The sequence below is a fragment of the Emiliania huxleyi genome (genome assembly GCF_000372725.1).
Source record: "Emiliania huxleyi CCMP1516 unplaced genomic scaffold EMIHUscaffold_289, whole genome shotgun sequence".
NCBI lineage: Eukaryota > Haptophyta > Isochrysidales > Noelaerhabdaceae > Emiliania > Emiliania huxleyi.
The window spans coordinates 68,997-82,804 of NW_005199861.1; the positions used below are offsets into that span (position 1 = coordinate 68,997).

The window sequence follows — 13,808 nt, forward strand, 5'->3', positions numbered from 1 at the left end:
GACATGATTTCATTGAGAGCCGGAGGAAAAGCAAACGCCTTGAGTGAATCGCAACAGCAAAATCACCTTTTCCCGGACACCTTCCGACTAAGTGTTCTCCAGCGGAACGGGGTGTGACAGCCATTGCATGCGGCAACAGACACTCCGGGCGGTTCGAGGCACGCCGTGTGCATGTGTGCACGGCAGAGACATAACAGTTGGAGAGAACAAGCGTTCAAGACGGGAAGGGGGCGCGCAAGTCGCGAAGCGCAGCCCTGCGGATTGCGCGTCGCCCAACTTCGCGCGGGGGCGTGCCTCGCCTCCGTCGGGCGTCGTCAGACGTTGATGACGCGCGACAGCTTCTGCAGCCGGTTGAGGAGCAGGTCGCCTAATTAATAGTTAATTAATAGTTCATTAGCCGGTTGAGGAGCAGGTCGCCTGGGCAGCAGCGAACTCGCTGAGCAGCTGAGTTGGCGTCCGAAACCGGTTGCTCGGCCCTTGATCTCGGCGCAATCTCGGCCACCCTCTCGAGCGGCTCTTGCGGCGTAGATCTCGCATTGCTTGATCTCGGAACTGGGCACAATCTCGCAACAATCTCGCAGCACTCTCGTGCAGATCTCGCATTGCTTGATCTCGGAACTGGGCACAATCTCGCAACAATCTCGCAGCACTCTCGTGCAGATCTCGCCTTGCTTGATCGCCGAGTGGAACTGGGCCGACTGCTTGTCGGGCCGCGTCGACGAGACGACCAGATTCACCTGAGATTAAGCTAATTACGTGAAGTTCATAATTAATACTTAATTAATCGACGAGACGACCAGGTTCACCTGAGAAGCACAGTCTCGCAAAGATGAGCGTCTCTGCCGGCACCGCCCGCCTGGCGGCCACGGCGGGCCTTGTCGATCTTGCACGAGAGCCGCTCCGCCGCGATGAAGCCGGAGAGCTCCTTGCCAGATCAAATGTTTGACCATTACCGAGGATTCATTATGACTGAAACCGGAGCGCTCCTTTCCAAATCAAATGTGAATTGTGAACCCTCGATCAAGGACTAGCTATGACTGGAGCCGGAGCGCACCTTGTCGAGGAAGTCCGCCGAGACTCCGAAGGAGGTCGCCATGCCTGCGGCAGGGCTCCGGTGAGTGATCTGCTGTTCCGTCAGGAGAGAGGCTCTCAAGAGGAGGCTGCGATGCCGGCGAGGGAGACGGAGCGGTACGACTCGAGGAACTGGTTGTACGCGAGCACCTGGCGGTGAATTAACAATTCGTTAACTATTTGACTAAGGAGCGGCTCGAGGACCCGGGCTGCACGCGGGCACCCGCAGCTCCCTCCAGTAGAAGCGCGTGTGCGCGTGCATGTACCGGTCGGCGTAGAGCGAGTCGACGATCCCGACGAGCGCCTCCGCAGCAATAACAACAACCCATTCAACTTGTCACCAATCGATCACAACTACTTGATGAACGCATCCCGAGGAGCGCCTCCATCAGCGAGCGGTAGCGGCACTCGTACAGCCCGTTGAGCAGGTTGGCGAGGTGCGGGATCTCGCCCAACACTTGCAGGATCTCGGGCGCATCGATGACCTGCAGGGAGCGAGAGGACACTGCTGAGACAGCTGAGTCACAGTCAAGTGTGACTGCTCTCTCACCTGCAGAGAGCGAGTCGTTACACAGAAGAGCCACGGACTGAGTATGACTCAGCGATCCTCCTCGCCTTGCTCTTGAGGTCTTCATTACTACTTGAATAGTCATTAATAATTAATAATTAATCATTCAGAGATCCTCCTCGCCTTGCTCTTGAGTTCGGCGCTCTTGTATTAATTACTATCAACTTAATTATTCCCTCGCCTTGCTCTCTCCTAGAGGTCGGCGCACTAGTATTAACTATCAACTTAATTATTCATCAGTCCTCGCCTTGCTCTTGAGGTCGGCGCTCCAGTATCAATTATTAATTTTTAATTATTACTAATGACCTTGCTCTTGAGGTCGGCGCGCGGCAGCGAGAGCAGCGACGTGGTGACGGTGTACAGCACGAACGTGTTGTACGAGATCAGCTCCGTCGCGGTGAAGGTCGCGACCTGATCAATTAATCATTAATTCATTCCTAGTTAGTGTGTTGTACGAGATCAGCTCCGTCGCGGTGAAGGTCGCGACCTGATCAATTAATCATTAATTCATTCCTAGTTAGTGTGTTGTACGAGATCAGCTCCGTCGCGGTGAAGGTCGCGACCTGATTAATTAATTATTAATTCATTCCTAGTTAGTGTGTTGTACGAGATCAGCTCCGTCGCGGTGAAGGTCGCGACCGAGTCGAGGAGCAGGTCGGCCGCCTGCTGATTAATACATACTTCGTAATTAATAGCTAATAGGTGGAGAGTCGAGGAGCAGAGTTCGGCCGCCTGTTGGTGAATACTTGGTTAAAAATTAATAGTAACTAATAACTCATAGGTGAGTCGAGGTCCGCCGCCTTCTTGAACGAGCGTGTCGAGATGTGGAAGACCGCCTCGTACACCTTGAGCCGGTTCCTGTTCACTCCCAGCCACTACTTAAGCATTAATTCGCAGACGGCCACACCGTGCACCTCGAGGCGGCTCCTCCGCTCCCAGTCCCCGCCTTGGTCGAGCAGGCCCTTGGCAGCGTCGATGGTGTCCGCGGTCAGCTTCTTGTCGTCGAAGAAGAGGGCGAGCCTGATTGGTCAATGAGTAGTAATCACTACATAAGTAACACGCGTCAGCTCCTTGCTGATGCAGGAAGAGAGAGCGAGCCTGATCAATTGATACTTTTAATCATTAAAGAACGCACGTAGCTCCTCGTCGACGAGGGAAGAGAGAGCGGGCCTCAGCTTGGTAAGGAGGAGGTCGAGCTTCGGGCCGAGGCCGACCTGTGCAGCCAGTAGTAGACTCCTCAGTTATCACTGGCCAACTACTGAAGCAGAAGGCCCACACGCTGCGGACCTGTGGGGCACTTCAAACGATTGACCGGTGGAAGGCACATTGCAGAGCGGCCGCTGCTCCGAGAGCCGACCGTCTTGGCGTACGTCTCCTCCAGCGCCGCGAGCGCCTTAGCCCGCTCCCCGATCCGCATCAGGAACTCCGCCTGTCAGCAGCGTCCCCACCCTCATTCTTGCTGTCTTGAGCGCACCCTCCCGGTCCGCACCAGGAGCTCCGCCTTTGCCAGCATCGCGCTGCAAATCTCCGACTCCCCCTCGCTCTCCTGGTCACAGCAAGAGAGGGCGTGAGCACAAAGCGCCGCTCCACACACCCCGCGCTCCCCCCGCTCTCCTCGGCCGTCTTGATCGCGTCGCTCAGCCGCGCCAGCTCCGTCGCGTTGGCCGCCTCCAGCTTCGCGAGCAGAGCGGCATCCGCCTGCAGAGAGAAAGTCTCGAGAAGGTCCCAAGAAGGGGCGCACAAGGCTCCTCCTCCGCCGCTGCGCGAGCGGTGCGGTCGCCTCCCAGCCGAGCGCCTCGCAGGTGGCGCGGTAGAAGGGCGCCATCTCCTTCTCCTCGATCTGCTTCAGCAGCTGCGGGCGAGCGGGCGGGGCGGAGCGGGCGGGCGGTGTCAGGTCTCCTCGCTGAGGCTGGTGAGGCGTGGCGCGGCGGAGAGGCGGCGAGGGCGCGAGGCCAAGGCGCGGCCGTGCCGCGGCGGCCACGACGGCGGGGGCGACGGCCCGTGCGGTCTCTGCGCCGCCCGAGCACGTACCTGCGCCTTGAGCGGCGCTTTGTCGGCCACGGTGGTGCAGCCGAGGGAGAAGCGGAGCTGAGCGCAGTCGAGGTAGTCCGACGTGAGCGGCGGCTTCTCGGCCGCGTGCGCGGCGGCAGGCTCAGCAGGCATGGCGCTTGGGCGGCTGCGAAGATTGAGAGGCGGGCAGCGCCGAGACGTGCGATTTCTCTGAAAAAGAATTTAAACAAAAGAACTCTCTCTCACAGCAGACAGGCTCGACACAGGTGCGAACTGGCGCGTGCTAGTACTATCACCGGCACACCTGAAAAAGAAATTGTCGATCCCCTCCTTCGCCGTTACCGCCGCTACCTGCTGGAGGCGATCGCTTACTATAGATCGAAGCTAGAGGCGGTGGTCTTCATGTGGGTGCCAGCACACGTGGGAATAGCCTGCAACGCTTACGCCGACGCGGTGGCGACAGCACACCTCGGGGATAACGACACGGAGGACGCCTCGAAAGTGGTGCGGGAAGCGGTGCGGACGCGGCCATGCATGTACACGGTGCGAAGGGAGGCGGCAGAGAACGCAGAGAAGAGGGAGATAGTGGACCGACGGACGTACGGACACATGTGTAAGAGCGCGCACGAGTGGGTGTGCGAGCAATATCGAAAGACAGTGAGGCCGGGGTCGCACACGGCAGGGGTGGCGGGACGGTTGTGGAGCGAAGTGGCAGTAGCCAGCCTCAAGCATCGATGGGATAATAAGATGAGATTACCAGACGAGAACGGGGGGAAGGACAGGCGGGCGACATTTGACGACGTCGGGGATCACAATGTGACGACCAAAACGATCTTGGGGGCCAGGGTGAGACAACAGGTCGGGGTGCCACATGGGGAACACCACAGGCGTATTCTAGAGGGGGAAAAGAAACGGGGAATGAGGGGCCCCGCCACGAGAAGTGCGTTCTGGGGATGCAGAGCGTGCAAAGCGGCTAGGGATGAGGTCGCAAAAGAGGCGCGCGAGGCAAGGAGGAGACGCGGGGAACTGAAAGACTGGGACGACTGGAAACAAGAAGACAATGAGCCACCACAGGCGTCGTTGGCGCACATACTGAGCGGCAGCTGCGCTGGAAATAAGGAAGAGGCGCGTCACTTCATGCGGAAGCTCGACAAACACACAGCGAGGGCGACAGCAAGAGTTGAACGGGAGGCGCCGGACTCAAAAGACACCGCCACATTCCTGAGACGAGCGAGGGCAGCCTCCTTAAAGGCGAAAGGGTCTAGATTTGGGGCGCTCGCCGAAGAGGAGTACGACAAAATAGCACCCGTGATTGCCTGCACGCTACCCGCACTCACGGACTCCATACCCGAAAGAAAGAGAAGGGAGCTCGCGGGAGAGGTGACGAGTGAACTTCAGGTAGTGGGGAAGGCAGCCTCGATTGCCATACAGACATGGGTGCGAAACAACGACAAGACCAAGGCAAGGGCAGAGGAACGAGAGAAGAATATAGGGTGGATAAAGCGCCTGTTCACGGCATGGAGGGTGAGCCACACCGAACGTACCGAGCGAAGGGCCGAGCGGAAGGAGGACGGGGAAGATGACTCGGGGGAGGACGAACCAGTGGAAATTCAGTTGTCAGATGTCACGATGCACCCGAAGGGGACCCCAGCGCCGGCATCATCCGTAGAGGCACGAGTGTTCGAAGAGAGAGTGGACCTGAGCAACAACATGACGTGTAGGCAAATGATCGGAGTGGGAGTCAGAAATGTGGTCCTTGCGCGAGGGGAGCTTGATAGACTCGAGGGGCCAGGATACGCCGCGAGGAGGACGGAGTTGCGCAAGGCGAAAGAAGCCGCGAGAACAAGGGACCGGCAGGCGGCGGCGTCGCAGGACGAGGCAGAAGAGAACGACGCGACAGAGGAGGAAGTGACAAGGGAGAGACCGACGAGAGTGGGACGGCCGCGAGGTGGCATGAAGGTTGCAGCGAGAAGCGGCGAGAGACTGCGAAAAGAGATACGAAGAGGCAGACTCCCCAGGGTGGGCGACGGCTAGCGCACCACACTCCTCTCCTTAAAATCCCTGTGTGGTGGCGGCGTGCCGTTCTCCCATCCCTCCCTTGGGTTGTGTGTTTTCTTTCTTTCTTTCTTTACCGCCGCTACCTCATCCGTGGCCGCCGACACCAACCCCCCCGCCTCCTCCGCCGCCTCCCTCTCCACAGCCGTCGCCGCCACCTTCACCATCACCCTCGCCCCCCTCTCCTCCACCTCCTCCGTTGCCGCCGCCTCTGCAACCCCCTCCCTGGCCACCTCCACCAAGACCGCCCACCCATCGACCCTCCCCCCCGCCTCCCTCTCCGCCGCCACCGTCCCCGCCGCCCCCTTCGTACCCGCCTCCCCCTCCGTCGCCACCGCCATCGCCATCGCCATCGCGGACGAGCCGAGGACGATAGAGAGACCGCGGGGGCGGGCGCGAGTCCTCGTCCGAAGAGAGCTGGCCCCACCCCCCGGGGAGGGGCGGCGTGGCGATCGAATGCCGCCGCCCTCGCCCGAGGAGTCGGGCACGGGATCGCCGGAGGCGGAGGCAACAAGAATAGCCCCCGAAGACGAGACGGCGGCGAGGCCGCGGTCGAAGAAGTATAAGAGGGGAAGGCGGGCTCCGCAGCCGACGCCGAACCATCGGAAATCGAACAGGAGGGAGGACCGGGAGGAGAGGGGAGCCCCCTCGGATGGGGGGTGGGGAGATCGGGCGGAGGAGCCCTGAGTGGCGATGTCGGGTGAGAGTGTACGTCATGCTCACGTGTCTAGTGTCTGGTGTTTACTAGCTCCGAGTAGAGGGGGCGTTCCGCCGCTAGGGGACACCCAAAGCGCAGAACTAACCCTCGGAGACCCGTGTTTACTTTAAGGCCCTTGCCCTGCGAATGCGCACCCCCCTAGCTAGGGGTCAGGGCTCTCTAGCCCGTAGCCCGATCCCGATCATCCGGCCCGCTGGATGCGCTTCTCAGCTCACCGGCCCTGGATGTGAGGTTACCGACTGCACTCCAAGTGCTCCAAGTGCTCGAATTTTGCGCTTTGGTAAACTGTACAAATAGGACAACCTATGCCGCACCACCTCGCCTGAGCATCAACCGAACCCGTCGCGAGCAGTGCTGTGCGCGCGCGCGCCGACAGGCAACCGCTCACAGGACACAGCCTCCGGCGCCCCCCCGCGCCCCTCCACCACCCCTCCCGTGCACGGTGTAGCCTTTCGCGGCGCCGGCGGAGGCCTCGCTGCCGCTGCTGCAGTCGGCCGTCGCAGATGTCCGTGTCGCATCCCAACTTGGGGCATCGCCACGTCCTGCTGTCCAGATCCGGCACCGTCCTCCTCGCTCCTGCCTCCGCCTGTCACCTCCTCCACGGCAGCGTCTCTGTCCACGGCCTCCGGTACTCCTGCACCGCCAACCGCAGCCTCTCTGGCGAATCGGCCGTGGGAGCGACGACCAACCGCTCGCCGTCGCCTACCCACAGCCGGAGGATTGTGAGCACGCGCTGCTCGTGGCGGGTGTCTCTCCCCCTCCCCCCTCCCCCCTCGCCGTCTCCGGCGTCGCGATCCGCGTCGAGGCCTATGCGACCGCACCCGAGCACTTGATTAACCATTAACTAATTACCCCTCCGCGGCCGCGGCCGCAAAGGCCTATCCGCACGCGATACGCGGCGGCGGTCTCCGCGTACCCCTCCAGCACCGCCACGTCCTCCCGGATCGCCTCCACGATCGCTCGCCTGTCCGCCTCGCTGATCGCCCTCTCGCCGGCGCGCTGCAGTGACGCCGCGAGGACGAGCGCCGGCACGACCATGCCGACGGTGAGCGCTGCGCGCCGGACGAGTCCCCATTCGTCCGGCGAGGCCGGACCGCTCCCCGTCAGCGCGCCGCCCTCCTCCTCCTCGGCCAGCTCATCCTCGTCCGACGAAACAAAGGGAGGTGGCTGCTGCTGCGGCGCTTGCGGAGCCTGCCCAAACGCATCGCTCTCTCCGTCAGGCGGCACCGCAAAGGAGAGCGGCGAGCCGCGCCGCTGATGGTGGCTGTGCGGAAGGCTCGGCCTCGCGGGCGCGGCGACGCCGGCGCGCCAGGCCACCGCGCCAGCGAACAGCAGTGTCAGCGGAAGTCCCTGCATGCCGACAGGAGGCTAATCGCAGATATAAAAAACCAATTCTCCGGATCCCATGCCCCCCCCCCACACACCCAGGGAACCGGAACCCTCTCCGGGACCCATCTCGCCGGGCGCTCATCCAATCTCCGTTCACACTCAGGACGCGTCGTACGTCCAAGCACGTGGAGCACTCTCGCTCGCTCCCCGGCCCGGCTCTGGCTACGCCGGTTTATCGATTTCGCACCCTCCATGTGGAGCTATTCTGTCCTCCTCCACTACGGCGTCGGCACGTACGCCGTCCTCCTCGGCTCCTACCTCGCCGCCTGCCTCCCATTTGCCGTCCTCGACCGCTCCGGCTTCGCGACGCGGTGGCGCATCCAGCCGAGCCCGCCTCGACAGGACGTCGCGGCTGCGAAGCGCATGGTCGTGCTCAACTTTGCGTGGCTGCTCCCGGCCGTCCTCGCCGCGTCGCCGCTGCTCCGGCTCCTCTTCCCCTCGGACGCTCAGCCGCCGCCGCTGGCGAGCGCTCCGTTCACGGCGTTGGCGTGGTTCGTGCTGCACGACCTCTCCTTCTATTGCTACCACCGCACGCTGCACGAGGTGCCGTGGCTGTACGCGAGTGTCCACAAGCCGCACCACAAGTTCACGGCGCCCTTCGCGTGGACGTCCCACGCGGTGCACCCGGCGGAAATGGCGCTGCAGGCCGCGGGCGCGATGGCGGGGCCTCTGCTCTGGGCGCGGCTGTACGGCCTGCCGGTGCGCGCCTGGTGGTGCTGGCTCGCCCTCGTGCAGGCGCAGGGTGTGATGGACCACTCCGGGTATGACCTGCCCGCGCCGCTCGACTGCTTTGGGATGCTGCCTGGGTTTGGAGGCACGCGCTTCCACGACGACCACCACCGGTACTTTACCGGAAACTACGCAGCCGCCCTCTCCCTCATCGACGACCTGATGGGCACCCGGCTGCGAGTCGAGCCCCGAGGCGGTGCCGGCGCTGGGCGAGGCGCCTCCGCGGTGGTCAGGGCCGTGGAGCCGGCCCGGTGGGACTGGAAGCGCGACGACTTCTAGAGAGGGCGGGGACCGGGGCGAGACCGAGCACCAGCCGCGAGCACGGACGGAGCGCGCGGCCTATCACTCTGGGAGCTGCGTGTCCTAGTGCGTGTGGTGCGTGTCCGCCACCAGTTTGCATCGAGTTGTATTTCCTTTTTTTCCACTAGTGCGGCTTTTTTCTTTTTGAGCTCCCCTCCGGTGGGGCGGCATCAATAATCAAAGTACGGGAAGGGAAGAGGAAGGGACTCGAGGCGGAGAGGAAGGAACGAGTAGCCGCGGAAACAGAACGCCTGAGAGAGGGACAGAAGGAAAGGAAGGAGAGGATACGAGAAATGGAGTGGGCGGCGAATGCGTGTATTTGCTGGCGACGGAGGCGACATCGACAACGTGATGCCGAGGAGAAGGAAAGGGAAGAGGCAGAGAGACGCCTCGAAGCGGGGAGAGGCAGAACGACGAGAGCGATGGGGATGACACTCAAAACGACCCACTGCGAGCTCGAAGGCGAAGGCCAGCGCAGGAAACGCGGTGATAGGAACGACGATGCGGCGAGCGCCGGAGGGAAGCGACGACAGCGAGGGGACGAGGACGGCGAGCAGAGAGGAGAACAGACGGCGAGCGGCGCACGCGAGGGCGACCACGCAGGAGAAAACAAACGGGACGAGGGGAAGGAAACGCGGCCCGCCAGGAAGCGAAGGCAGACGGCAAGATACGTCGCCGGACCAGCGACAGGAAGCGCAGGAAAACAAAAAGAACAAGACCAGGAGCATGGAGACGAGGGAAGGCGCGAGGCGCTCCGCCGACAAGCAGCAGAGGCGGCGGCGAAAGTAACGACGGCCATGCTAACGACGGGCGGCACGGTGGAAGGGGCGAAGGTAGGCCCCTCTAGCATAGCGGAAGGGGAACTCGGCCTACTGGCGACGAGGAGGCTAGAGAAATTTGAGGTGTGTAGCATCTACACTGGGGAGATCTTCCGGACAGGAACGGCGCAGCCACCAGAGACGGTACCAGACGAACTATCACGACACACGGCAGCAGGGGGGACGCAGCTGGATGGAAGTGACGACGAGAGCGGGGACGACTTTGACAGCGTCGCGGCGCGGTGTAACTTCGACTGGCCTGCAGCATCGAATGAGCCGAAACGAGGCACGAGGGCGACGCACTTCGTACGCTACGAGGAGATACAATTAGGCAAGGCAGCTGCGCAGGTGATGGTCCTGTTTGCAGAGAGGGGAGTCAAGGAAGGCCAAGAAATCACATGGTCATATGGGGACTCATACAGGAGCCACCGCAAGGAGATGGGATACAAGGCGGGGACCAGGGCGGATCCGAACGCAATAACACCCCAGCAAGCGCGGACGGCATTCGCGAGATACTGCAAAAAGATAGACGTGACGAAGGAGGAGCTAGCGTGGAACTTTGGATGCACGCTCTCTGGCGCCGTCCGGGCCACGCGCGGCGCCGCGCGTGCCTCGCGCCACTCGCCGCGGCTGGCAGTACAGCGCCAGAGCCGCCTCGCAAACACCGCGCACAGCACCAGCATGCTGCCCACCAGGCAGCAGAGGGCTGCACCGGCGTGCAGCGGACGCTGCGGCGCTGCGGCGTCGCCTCCCCGCCCTGTCCACGGAGCAGACGCACGGCGGCACGGCCTTCCACCAGCTGCAGGAGGTGCGCACCTCCCAGTGGAAGCACAGGATGCTCCCTCCGCATACGCAGCTTTGCACAGCGCAGCGTACGGGCCACGCCACGCAAAGCCGACCCTCAGTCTGCCCAAGAGGCTGTCTGTGGAAGGCCTGGCAAGCGCGTACTCGCCTCCTCCGCGGCCATGCCCTCCGCACGGGCGAGCGAGCAGCGCGGGGACACCACCATCGCTGGAATTCCGTGTCCCCGCTCGCGCCGTACGTCAATAAAATTCTTTTTTCCACAGCAGCTGCATGCACGCCACGCGTGAGCGCCTGCTCGCCGTTGGCGTCACCGCGGCCATGGTCGGCGCCCTCCTTTCGAGGCGGCGCGTCGCGCAGGGCCTCCTAGCCCTTTCTCGCCTCGCGTCCTCCGCCGCCGCCTCGCCGACCGCACCGCTCTCCGGTTGCCTCTATCGCTACAAGCACCCGTCGTGGCCGGCGCCGCTGCAGGCCTTCGAGTCGCCAGCTGCCCACGCGCACCGCAAGTACTGCGTCTACATCGGCGGACTCACCGACGGCCTGCTCGCTTGCTCATACGTCGAGGCGCTCGGCGCTGCGCTCGACGAGAGAGGCTGGTCGCTCGTCCAGCCTGTCCTCTCCTCCTCGTACGCCGGCTTCGGCTGCTCCTCGCTGCAGAGGGACGCAGACGAGCTGGCGCCGCTGCGCCACACTCACACACACACACACACACACACAACTGCAGCAGTCAATTTGAGTTCAACTACCAGCGCATATGCACGTGTGAGCAGGCGCAGCTCCTGCGGCACATCGCCGACCGCGAAGAGGGCGACGCAGAGTTTGCACTCGTCGGCGCCACTCCTCTCTCAGCCGGCAGTGGCGCCGCGCTGCCGGACGGCGCCTCTTCACACCTTCGCCGCTGTGAACAGGCCACTCTACCGGCTGCCAGGACGCCGTCACGCTGCTGCGGACGGCGCCGCCCGAGCTGCGCTGCAGGAGCGTGAGGGGTCGATGAGTCGCTCGCGTCAACTGTTTAGATACGGCCGGAGTTGCGATGCGGTATCCACCGTTGGTTCATACCTTACTTCACACATCCGACGCCCGAGCTGCGCCGTGCAGGGTCCGTGCGGCGGTGCTGCTAATTAACTGCTAATTAACTGCTAATTAACTTCTAATTATCTGCTAATTAACTGCTAATTAACTGCGAATTAACTGCTAATTACCTGCGAATTCACTGCGAATTAACTGCTGATTAACTGCGGAGCAGGGTCCGTGCGGCGGTGCTGCAGGCGCCGGTGAGCGACCGAGAGTCGCAGACTGTCGAGCAAGACTCGGACGGGTCACGCGGCAGGCGGGGAGAGACGGCCGAGATACAGCCGAGATGCAGCCGAGTTACAGCCGAGATACAGCCGAGATACTGCCGAGATACTGCCGAGATACTGCTGAGAGACAGCCGAGATATGCAGCTGAGCGACAGCCCATATGCAGCCGAGATGCAGCCGAGATAAGCAGATACACCTCGGCACGGGGATGGTTGCGGAGGCAGCGGAGGCAGCAGTGATCCGCGTCTCTTCACACACGCTTGCGGGGTGTGAACAGGCTGCTGGCGGAGGCGGAGGCGAAGCTGGCGGCGGGCGAGGGCGAGGCGCTGCTCAGCCAAAAGTACTACGGATTCGTCCCAATCAGCGCTTCGAGGTGCTTGCCGGTGGTTGAAGCCAGCAGGGCTGGGCGAGGCATGTGTGTGGTTCACAGCCTCGAGGTGTGAACAGGTTCGCGTCGCTGGTGGGGCGCGACGGGCAGCCTCCCCCCCCCCCCCTGCCCCTCGGGCTCGGATCGGCGGAGTGTTCACACCTCTGGCTGTGAACAGACCAGACGACCTCTTCTCCTCCGATTTCACCGACGAGCAGCTGGCAGCAGCGCGGCCGCATCCACATCAGCGCTAAAAGCTACCCGCCAGTCACACCGTCTCCGCGTCTGGTCTCAGGCCGCGAAGCTCGGCCACATGGGCCTCGCTGGGCAGAGGGCGACGGCGCCGAGCCACCCGGGCCCGCCGCACTCTGTTCTGCCGCCGCACGCTGTCATGCGCCGCGTCTTCACACCCGCTGGCCGTGAGAGCAGGCCTGCGCACTCTCTTCTGCTTCTCCGGAGGCTACGACTACAATGCTGGCGGTCGACGCCTGCGAATTCGTGATTAATTAATTGGCAACCCGTCATCCATTAGGCGACGAACACCTGCTCGAGGCTGACGCCTACTCAGTCATACTTAATTAATTAATTAATTAGTCAGGCGACGAACACCTGCTCGAGGCTGACGCCTACTCAGTCATACTTAATTAATTAATTAATTAGTCAGGCGACGAACACCTGCTCGAGGCTGACGCCTACTCAGTCATACTTAATTAATTAATTAATTAGTCAGGCGACGAACACCTGCTCGAGGCTGACGCCTACTCATTCTTACTTGGGGAAGTGATCACCCTTCATTAGTCAGGCGACGAGTACGTCCCGCCGTCCGTCGACTAATAATTGACGAATTAATTAATTAAGTAACTAGTCAGGCGACGAGTACGTCCCGCCGTCCGTCGACTAACTAACTAACTAACTAATTAACTAAGTAATTAATTAGTCAGGCGACGAGTACGTCCCGCCGTCCGTCGACTAACTAACTAACTAACTAATTAATTAAGTAATTAATTAGTCAGGCGACGAGTACGTCCCGCCGTCCGTCGACGTGCCGCTGCTGGCGAGGCGACATCGCCACATCTCGGACACATCTCGGATATCTTTCGGCTATACCTCTCGGCCATACATCGGCTATACATCGGCCACATCTCCGCTATATCTCGGCCATATCTCGACTCCCCTTCTGCGAGGCGCTTCGTCGCAGCGGCGGGCGGCGCAGAGAACGGCGCGTCCGCACTTATTCTAGCAGGCGGCGAGCCGCACTCACGCACCTCTTCAATCTCGGGTCATCTCGGGTCATCTCGGGCAATCTCACAGGCGCGTCGCACAATCTCGCCAAGCCTCCGCGGGCGGCGGGCGAGTTTGTCGCCGCCGTGTGCCGCACGCTCGACGAGATCTAGCCCCGAGAAAGCTGTTCAGCCGAGAGATGCGCGCGCATACTATTCAGTATTGGCCGACTGCACGCTAAAGGCTACACGCTCGCACACCACTTGCAGAGTGGCTCTCCCGGGCGCTCAGCCCACGGCGGAGGCACGCCAGGCCCCGGGCAGCCGGCCGTCACTCGCCTAAGCGCCTAAGCGGCCTAAGCGGGGGGGTGCTTAGGGTGCTTAGGCGCTTAGGCGGCCCTTGCGAGCGTGGCGGCGTGGTGGTATCGTAATACAAGTGACTCCGATGACACACATGCTCA

At 62.0% G+C, this 13,808-nt stretch overlaps 4 protein-coding genes across 4 annotated transcripts; 2 read left to right on the forward strand and 2 right to left on the reverse strand.

The window, feature by feature from the left end:
- Positions 1-314: 314 nt before the first annotated feature.
- EMIHUDRAFT_239467 (hypothetical protein) lies at positions 315-6,421 on the reverse strand (the record flags this gene model as incomplete). The annotated part of the gene is made up of 13 exons (XM_005775936.1): positions 315-367; positions 850-925; positions 1,055-1,098; positions 1,276-1,404; positions 1,439-1,556; positions 1,946-2,050; positions 2,279-2,302; positions 2,554-2,659; positions 2,965-3,068; positions 3,129-3,185; positions 3,215-3,337; positions 3,671-3,806; positions 6,417-6,421. 13 exons carry the CDS (start codon positions 6,419-6,421, stop codon positions 315-317), a joined length of 1,080 nt encoding a protein of 359 aa, XP_005775993.1.
- Positions 6,422-7,011: 590 nt separating this feature from the next.
- Positions 7,012-7,778, reverse strand: EMIHUDRAFT_239468 (hypothetical protein; the record flags this gene model as incomplete). Its single annotated transcript, XM_005775937.1, has 2 exons — positions 7,012-7,155; positions 7,311-7,778. 2 exons carry the CDS (start codon positions 7,776-7,778, stop codon positions 7,012-7,014), a joined length of 612 nt encoding a protein of 203 aa, XP_005775994.1.
- Positions 7,779-8,267: 489 nt separating this feature from the next.
- EMIHUDRAFT_46060 (hypothetical protein) lies at positions 8,268-8,711 on the forward strand (the record flags this gene model as incomplete). Its single annotated transcript, XM_005775938.1, has 1 exon — positions 8,268-8,711. A coding segment is annotated over one exon (444 nt), but the record flags the coding sequence as incomplete, so codon positions are not given.
- Positions 8,712-10,780: 2,069 nt separating this feature from the next.
- EMIHUDRAFT_469494 (hypothetical protein) lies at positions 10,781-13,571 on the forward strand (the record flags this gene model as incomplete). The annotated part of the gene is made up of 12 exons (XM_005775939.1): positions 10,781-11,185; positions 11,230-11,314; positions 11,368-11,434; positions 11,706-11,789; positions 12,038-12,133; positions 12,208-12,234; positions 12,306-12,348; positions 12,423-12,483; positions 12,557-12,586; positions 13,141-13,186; positions 13,312-13,370; positions 13,439-13,571. 12 exons carry the CDS (start codon positions 10,781-10,783, stop codon positions 13,519-13,521), a joined length of 1,086 nt encoding a protein of 361 aa, XP_005775996.1. The 3' UTR covers positions 13,522-13,571.
- Between the last annotated feature and the right edge of the window lie 237 nt (positions 13,572-13,808).